The sequence below is a fragment of the Oryzias melastigma genome, linkage group LG5 (genome assembly GCF_002922805.2).
Source record: "Oryzias melastigma strain HK-1 linkage group LG5, ASM292280v2, whole genome shotgun sequence".
NCBI classification, from domain to species: Eukaryota; Metazoa; Chordata; class Actinopteri; order Beloniformes; family Adrianichthyidae; genus Oryzias; species Oryzias melastigma.
Window position 1 is genome coordinate 29,144,176 of NC_050516.1, and position 9,430 is coordinate 29,153,605.

General features: G+C 39.4%; 2 protein-coding genes across 2 annotated transcripts in view; one reads left to right on the forward strand and one right to left on the reverse strand.

Annotated features, from left to right (window-relative positions):
* cacna2d2a (calcium channel, voltage-dependent, alpha 2/delta subunit 2a) overlaps positions 1–9,430 on the forward strand; it is a gene marked incomplete in the record, with an annotated part of 243,323 nt that overhangs the window by 202,247 nt on the left and 31,646 nt on the right. The window contains 3 exon segments of the mRNA XM_024269892.2: positions 6,771–6,821; positions 7,953–8,052; positions 9,301–9,430. Of these exon segments, the coding sequence (XP_024125660.2) occupies positions 6,771–6,821; positions 7,953–8,052; positions 9,301–9,430 (281 nt within the window).
* The window catches only part of abhd14b (abhydrolase domain containing 14B), a 49,302-nt gene continuing 41,743 nt past the window's right edge, over positions 1,872–9,430 (reverse strand). The window contains exon 3 of the mRNA XM_036212037.1: positions 1,872–2,261. Within this exon, the coding sequence (XP_036067930.1) occupies positions 2,127–2,261 (135 nt within the window). The 3' untranslated portion in view covers positions 1,872–2,126. The remainder of the gene's footprint in view (positions 2,262–9,430) is intronic.

Here is a 9,430-nt window from a genome sequence, read left to right on the forward strand (position 1 = left end):
TTAGTTTGTAATCAACACAGCTGCAACTGCTTTGTTGCTTTCTCCTTCAGTCATTTTTTTAAATCCGAGCCTTTCAGTCGCTCTCGGATGAAATCCTCCTCCCAATCCTGTTTAGCTTTTTTTCCTCTCGTTTCAGGTTCTTTATCCAACAATCAAAGTTTCTTCCTCATTGTTGATTTGTTACTAACTCAATATTTCCTGAAGCCATTATTAACTGATGCCACAAAATTTGTATTTATTTACTTTAAAAATGTAATGAAAAACTTTATGAACCCTTTGGGATCACTTAGATTTCAGCATGAATTTGTCATAAAATATGTTCATCTTGTAAAACTACTGCATCACAAAGCAATGTCAGTTTTTATGTTTTTATTTGGGCCAGGAATCGATTAAAAAAAATTAACTCATTAATTGCAACCTAGAAAAAATTTTATCGCGTTTGATTTTTTTCAAAAATGTATTTATATGCAAATAATCGTAATACAAAATCACGCGCAAAATTGTACATTTAGAGCATTTATTTTTAACTCTTTGGAACCTCGGCAAATAAGAATTTATCTCCGAAGAGCTGCTGTCGTTTGAGATTTTTCCTGGAGTTCTCTTTTTATTCAGCTTTTTATTTTTTTCTCACATTTTTTCTTATTGTGTGTGTGAAAAATAATATAAGAACATTTTGGCAAGATTTAGAAAATTGAATGTTGGTCCACATCCCAAAATAAAATAATGATCAGTTTCCTGGTTGTTGGATTTCTAATGGCAGACAGCTCAGTTTGGCTCCGCCCACCACAGCGGGTCTTTCGCTCCACGCAGCAGCTGTCTGATCGACGTTCATCTTCAGCCTCATTTATTAAAATAAAAGATCGCTTTTGTCCAAAATCTAAAATAAATGCCTTATTATTTATTTAATTTAATAAAATCTCAATGACAGAATATAAAAAATAGTTTAAATGTATTTTAGACAGAGTTTTATTATGCTGATCTCACAGCTGCATGGCTGGACGCCTGAGGGCGTTAATGAGTATAAACGCGTTCATTCTGGTTCGATAAATCACATGCGTTAACGGATTAACTTTCACAACCCTAGTTCTCATTGAACAAAATATGTTCAAAGGTTAGGGTGGAAATAAATGTGAACCCTTAGATTTATTAACTGGTTGGCCCTCCTTAGCAGCAATAACTTCAAACATTTTCTATAGTTGGAGATCAGACCTGCACAACGGTTAGGGGGATTTTGGACCATTCCTCTGAACAGAACTGTTTCAGTTTAGTGATATGGGATGTCAGGTGTGAATTGATCTCTTGAGTTTATGCCACAGCATCTCTTTCGGGTTGAAGCCTGAAGTTTGACTGGGAAGTCGTATTTTCTTCTATTTAGGTGTGTTGTTGAGTTACTTGGATTTTTGGGGTCGTTGTCCTGTCGCATTACGCATCCTCTGTTGAACTTCAGTTGGTTTTATGTTTTCCTACAAAACAGTTTGATAAACTTGGGAATTCAACAATCCCCAAACCAAAGTAGCCCCAAACCATGATGCTCCCTCCACCATTTTTCACAGTTGGGATCAGGGTTTTTTGATGTTGGTTTTGTTCAGCAAAAACTGACATTGTTTTGTGATGCAGTCGTTTAAGAATTTATCCGGTGATGTGACTTAGATGAAGGTCAGAACACAATTTAAGACAAATTCATGCAGCAATCTGAGAAAACTCAAAGGATTTCCAAACTTTTCCTTGATATGTTTACTGCAGTTTCTGTATGTCTGTACATTTAAGTAAGATAAATATAGTTTAATTTATAGAAATAAAATAAATACATTTTAAATTTGTATCACTATTTTGAATTTTTGTTTGATTTTTTTCTGTAGTTTGAAGTATTTTCCCCCAGATTTTATTTTGAGATTATTTCAAATGTACAAATCCCCTTTACATTATAACTAATGACTGATCATTACATACACTATACTTTCAATATATTCTCACACAAATTAAAGTGCATTTTTTGTTAGATTTGAAGGATTTTCTCCCAAAATAATGGATGGACATTTTGGTGCAGACATGAGGTTGTACGCTCTCTGATTAGTTGATTGATAAAACCACAGCAGTGACGTCTACACTTGAGCTTTGGTGAATGATTAAACGGACACTGGGCTGGGGAGTCGTGTCTGCTGGCTGATGAGTCTGTCATGGGTGGACAGGAAGGGGGCCGGAGATCTGTTCAGCACCAGCCAGACCCGTCTGCTTGTCACCTGGCCTTGGCACTCGGCAGTCTGGGTAATGACAAGGAAAGAATGGCATCAGTGGGCAGAAGCTGAGAGGTAATTACTGACTAGAATCCATGCAGAAACGACACATCTGGATCCATGATTCAAAATGGGGGAGAATTACGCTCCGATACTGGCCTCAATTCACGACTTCTATCTGTCAGAATGGCGTTATCAGTCCAAAGACTGAAAATCCTTTACCCATTTCCTCTGATCCTGATGTTTTCTGCTCGGAGGCAGAGGGAAGATTCTGCTGCACTTCAGGCAGTGAAAAACTGAGAAAAAGAGAAGGCTGCTGATACGCCGAGACAATCTGCGCGGAAGATCAGCCATGGCAGCACTATAGCTCCAACTCCATCCTGACTCATATGTTACTCGTCCTTACTCCATCACTGCTCACACATTCTTCTTAAACCCCATTACCGCTGATCAATGCCTCTATTGCAGTGGGGGGAAAAAAATGATCTGCTTGAAAGTAATATTTTCTCAGCATATTTTATGCCCAAAAGCTCCGGCGGTTCGCTGTCGTAGGGTTCATTATTGCTTTGGCAGAAAATAACCTGTAACAACTGAGTAATAGAAGCCCGTATTGCCTTATAATTAACATTTAACCCCTGAAAAATAACTTGAAGTTTCATTTAAGGACCATTCTCCTCAACCAGAATTAGTGGGACCATAGAAGTTAATGAAATCCCGTACTTGGTCTGAGTATCAGTCGACAGCAAATGACCCTCTTCAATCTCTAGACGAGGTGACTGTCCGCCCGCCGGGGGGAGCCGAGATGAGGGCCACACGCCGACCGCGCTCCGGGCCCGCTCTGCCGATCACTTTCAGAAGCTGCACGTGCTCAGAGGAGAGCAGGCCCCCACATGTGGAGTCGCTGAGCTCCCCTCCTCTCCCTCGCTGCCTTAAATTAAGATTTCTGTAATTAAATTGATAAAAGTCATGCATGCCTGTACGCCTCATGGTTCCAGACCTGATTTCCTTTGCTACCCAGTTTTGGAGGACTGTGGAAGTTCTACCTTTGATGTGGCGTTCTTTATTATTGAAAATAATTGGATTCTCCCTCCTCCTTCCTCTTTTGGCGCTCATACGCACACATGCATATTGCCTGTGTTAACTCTGGGCATGCTCAGTTAATCGACCTCTTGTGAAGCGTCTCCTGTTTCAATTGAGGTTCCATCTCGTCGTTCAGGATAGTGGGGTCCAGGTTTGGTTCAATTTGAGCCGCGTCCAGAGGAACGTCACTTCAACACACTTCAGAGGTCACTCTGCAGTCTGAAGCGGCGCCTGCCAGCAAGTCGGGTGCATTGAGATGTAAGAGCAGCGGCGAAGTCTGCGAGGGCTTTTGTTTACCCCTCCATATCGGCTTGGGCAGGCATAAGAAGAGAGCCGTTCTGGCCCTCAGGCAGCTGGCTTTCCTCCGCACTCATCAGAAAGTCTGAAAATCAGTGAAGAGACCCCACACGATTATTGTGTCTCCGTCTCAGATGGCGCCTAACGGCGTGCCAGCCCGCTCTCCATCCGAGACCCCCCCCCCCTCCCCTCCTCCTTCCCCAGCTCAGAGAGCCCCAGAAAAGCCTTCATCTGGTTCATCAATCACCACTAACATTGTATCAGTGGCAAATGTGAATTTAATTGTCACTGGAAGAAGTTGAAAGTTTTCTGTCAACTCTGAGCAGATGTGTGAACTTCTTCCAGGACAGCAGTTATCTGGCCAGCGCCTTCACAAATGCCTCTGCTCTCCCCATCCCAACAACAGTTCTGCTGTACAGTTCATTTTCCATGTTCACAGGCTGCTTCAACTTCTGCCCAACAAACTGTTGGACGAGCTCGTACTGAGTCATAAAGTGTTGGATGAACAGCTGCTTCAATCAAATGTTTAGGTTTACAACCTAAAGGTGTTTTCAAGATGGACACATTTGATTTCCTTCAAGTGAACAAGAATTCGTTTCTCCTAAAAATCCATAGCCAAAGTTTAAATCTGAATTAGGGCTGAGTATCGATAGTAATTTCCAGAAACGATTCGATTTGATTCACAATTATTCAATTTTTGCTTAAATTCTTTTGATCAGCTCAATTCAATTACATTTTGAGTTTACACATTTAGACCAATTTGTTTAGAAACACATTAATAATATACTATATGTTTTGAATATATTTATATGAATCTGATACAGTTCACATACTGTTAAATGTATGTAGTGAAATAATGAGATTATTAATAGCATACAGTGTTACATAGATTCTCTAAAGGAGAAGTTCCAACAAAAATGTTCAGATTATTAACATTGTAAACATTGTTCTGCTTCTCCTGGAGGACGTTTTAGTTTGGCCACTAGGTGGAGCTCGCACTATAGCGTATGAGCAAAAAACTGTACCTTAGACCACAAACACTTTAAAAAATATTTCCTTAAAAGAGTTGGGAATATTCATACCTGTGAGTAAATAAAGATTGGTTCAGTTAGTCAGCAATGTAGGTTTTCGTCAAGCGTTAGCCGTCCTTTGGGAAATTCCATTAAACGTTAGCATCAAGCTAGCAGACTTTAGCTTTGTGTGCTAAATCGATCTATATGTTTATGAATCAATTATTGATCTGTTAAGTTTGAATGAATTCTAATTAATTTATCAATTAATTAGTCTGAATACACACAAACGAACCCTGGTCCGGAACCAGGAACCACTCTCTGACCCATCTTTTGAGGTCAGCTCATTTCCAATCGGACTGACACACTGGCTACGTCTGAATTTCCACCCTAATCCCTAACTACTAAAAAACGATGTATCTAGTGGATTTTAAAAGCAATTTGGACACGATGCTCTCGACTGCTTTACTTTACTGATGTCACCGATTTCAAGTGAAAATCGAATCAATAAAACATTTCGGAACGTCTATTTGTGAGTCCACCGTGTTCTGATGGTGAAAATGTGGATGGTTTGTTAAAAAATTGAATTTAAACGCGTTTGTTTTTTGCAAAAATTGTTAAACCACAATGCATTGTAGTCTATAATTGCTAATGTAGTGAGCATTGATCCACACTAGTTTTTCGCAAAGACTTCTGGGAAATTTCTAGTGCTCTTGATTTTGGAATTGTAGATTCGGACGCACTAGAAAATGATATAAATATAAAGTACACTTTGTAGTTATTTCCAGGCTTTGTTTGTTTCTTTTACATTAGTTAGATTTGGTTAGGTATCCCTTAGTGAGTGGGGAGGGAATTCGGACATAGCGCCTGAGCTTACTTTAGTCTGAATAGGCTCCGAGCTCAGAGCAAACCTGGACCAAAACAGCCACCGTAGCTGGTCCTTACAGGATGTAAACCCAGCTGCAGAGCAACCATGAAACACAGAAACTCATTGAATGTGGTTGGATGGATGAATGCAGGCTCAGTAAAAGAACTTTGACACACATTGCTTCTCTCTCAGTTTTCTGGACAATCTATATATATCATAAACACTCATCAGCGTATCTTGATAGCCATCGTAGCAGTAAAAAGTGTTGTACCTGACGCTGATTCAGTCATTCAAAATTGGTCTGCAAATTATAAAAAGGTTCAGGACTCGGTCCGTACCAACGGACTTTTCCAGTCTGAATACAACCTTAATCACCACAATAAATGAGCATTAATTTATTATCATTTAATTAACCGGCAGACTTAAGCTCGTCAATTGTCGTAAAGCGACATTAAATGTGTTGAAACAAATTTCATCCGCAGGCAGTGGAGGTGGAGGGAAAGCTGCATTAAAACAACATTGTGACAGCTCTGATGCAACAGAGTCTGTTTTATCTGTCTGTGGCTCCATTATCTAACCCCACTTTAGGGTGTCTGGAGGACAAAAAAAAGTGCTTATTGACAACATAATGAATGAAAAGACGACAGGGCTTTAATAGTCTGCTACCATTAGGTGACTTAATTAAAATGTGACTTTAATTAAAGCAAACCTGAAATAAAGGACCAACCAAAATAGATTTTTACCACAGTCGAATTAGATCAAACAGAAATACATTTCATATCCTCACATTGAAATAAACTCTAGTATCATGAGTTCTCTTTATTGTCTAATATTTGTATTACTGCTGGGAGGATGTAGTATTATGGTTGTTTTTCTTGCTTCTTGGACCCGTTACTAAGGCTGTCTGGAGGGTGATTTCTGCAGTATTTAGAAGGGTTTAGTTCAATCCAGACTATTGTACTCAATGCGTTTCTATATACTTTGACCAGCAACAAGTAATTACTTTGGCTTATGCAATAATTATTCAGAGTAGGCCGTGTTATTTAGCAAGGGGAACTATCGGTATTAAAGTCAGCCAACAGTAGCCAACTATGAAGCATTTGAGGACTTATTAACTCTTCTAAGCACATAAGCCTTTTAAGTCTTCTGCAACTTAAGTGGGCTCAGCCGTGCTCGCCTCAGATTCTTGTGACCCGGCTCATTTTGACTTCAGTAGTTTTGTGCAATTTTCAGCGCTTATAGAAATGAGTTAAAAGTTCATTGTCTGCCTCTTTTGTGCAGGTATATCCAAGGCGCATCATCTCCTAAAGACATGGTCATCATTGTAGACGTGTAAGTATTTCAGACTGTCACCCCCCTCCACCACCACCACCACCACCACCACCACCACCCTTTGGCAGGATTACAGGTCTCCTTGAAAGGACTCTAGTGCCACCTGTTGGTCAGGGGAAAGGCTAAACTTGTAAGGCGATTATTGCTGTTCATCTTCCACAGTCCAAGCCTCACATCCTGCAGTTAGAGACACGTTATGTTAAATCACTCAGGGGGTGGGTTGAGCCGCTGCATGGGATTGGAGGGATGGTTTTTGGAAGTCAAAGAAGTCATTGAAATTGGATTCAAGGTAAAACTGTCTGTAGTCTATTTTTTTTAATCGTTTACTGTTCTGAAATCTGAAAAATCTTGTAAAGGATTTTGTTAAATATCAGACGGTACTAATATTTTATAAAACGCATAACTACTTATGGATGAATAACATCCAGAAATTATTTATAGTGGAGGAAAATCACCATAATTTTAAGAGAAACTGGAACTTTTTAATTAGGAATTATACTGACAAACCCCTGATTTTTTGTGACAATTCTGGGGTTTAAATGTAAACTATACAATATATATATATATTGTTACATGATATAAAGTTTAAAAGCAGTTATGGGCACAATGCAAGAACAATTATATAAATACTAGCATGTATAACAATAATTATAGGGAGTTTATATATATATATACCAAGTATACCTTGTAATTATTGTTATACATGCTAGTATTTATTTTTAGTATTATAAGTAAATATATCAACACTTATAAATAGTATGTGTAGTATTTATACCATATATATATACATACATATATATAAATTATACATATTGTATACATGTTACGTTATATTTAAATTACTTGTACTATTTCTATTATTATTGCATTATTATTAAAATAAGTCTATGAAGATGAACATGTGTATAATTGCTAATTCTATTTCCAAATATATTCTCTTAAGAGAATAAAATTAAAGTTTTTTTCAAGGGTTAGGCTTTAATAAGCTAACCTTCTTCCTGCTACTTTTCAAAAATATGTTTAACTATTTACTGACTTTATTCTAATTATTAACATGTTTGAAACAAAAACCTGTCAGATCCTTTCTCTTCAGATCCTCAGTCATGGCGTTCCATCATTTCTTGTCTGCAGGAGTGGAAGCGTCAGTGGACTCACTCTGAAGCTCATGAAAACCTCGGTGGTGGAGATGCTCGATACCCTTTCCGATGATGATTATGTGAATGTGGCCCGGGTAAGTTGAAGCTTGTGCAATTAACGATACGAATCACTCCTGAAAGTGACATAAAGGCAAATATTTGCTTGTCGGTGTGGAAATCAAGCAGGGACTTAGCCAGAGATAAAGTGGGCTCCCTCTGCTCCCACTTGTTTGCTTGCTGTGGAAACAGTTCACCTTACTCATTACTGTGTATTTGTTCTTCCTGCATCACTGTTGTTTGTGCAAGATTGTGTCCATCTGCGTCTTTCACTCTCGGCTGGGTATCGAACCTCCTATTGAGACCAGCGTGAGGAGGAATATTAATGTTATTCTGCAGGACGGCACACAGTTGCTCACTTACATGTGCGTGGTGTGGTGGCTGTGTTGGTAGACTCTCTTCGGTAATCCTTCATAATCCATTGCTTTTAGCCACTGTATGCCCCTAAATCCCAGATATAGGAGCAGAAATCAGCATGGTAATCTGGGTGGGAACGAGTCTTTTTGTGGAGAAACTGGGGGCTTATGAAAACCTGCTGTGAATTATTTACCAGCTCTAAATAAATAAGTCGTCCTCTGTGTTTAGTATTGTTTTCATTGACAAATCCTAGTTTATAATTGCAAAAAAATCATTCATTTAACTCACTTCACGTCTCTTTATCGAGCCCCACAGCTACTGTATTCCTTAACATTTTAAAAGGTAAAACAGAGATAATAGTGAGTCAGAGCACATTTGTGGGCTGAGATTTCTTTTGTGGATTTCAATATGAGACAACTGCAGCTGTCACGGGAAATGTCAGCTTCCCTCACACGGAGCGTTTTACATCAATCTGTCCTGAAATGTCACTAGACTCTGAAGCTGACCTTCAAGGAGAAACATTTGATACATGCCATTTCATACATTACAGTTAATGTTGTAAACATGCACGGAGAGCCCTCGGAAGAAAGATGAGCCCACCGCACGCACGCCGGGACGCACACACGGACAAGCACATACACAGTTTAGCCTAATTCGGTGGATGAGATGAGACAGATTATATTACCTTGGCAGGGTTTGCACTCAGTCTGTTGGACTGGCATTTCAGGTGCACCTGTTCTTTGTGTGGAAAGTTGTAATTACTGGTGTTTATTGCCAACCAGAGAGTAGCAGGGCAGCGTGCATCTGCACAAGCCCACGCATTCAAGCTCCGTGCAGGCAGGAGCTACAGCTGGATAGGGAAGAATATGTGGGAGCCAGAATGTGGAAATGTTTTTTTTTACGTCTCCCATGTTTCTCTCCTTCTATAGTTCAATGAAAAGGCTGACGCCGTTGTGCCGTGCTTTAAGACTTTGGTCCAAGCCAACGTTCGGAACAAGAAGATCTTCAAGGAAGCTGTCATGCACATGCAGGCCAAAGGAACCACCGACTACAAGTCTG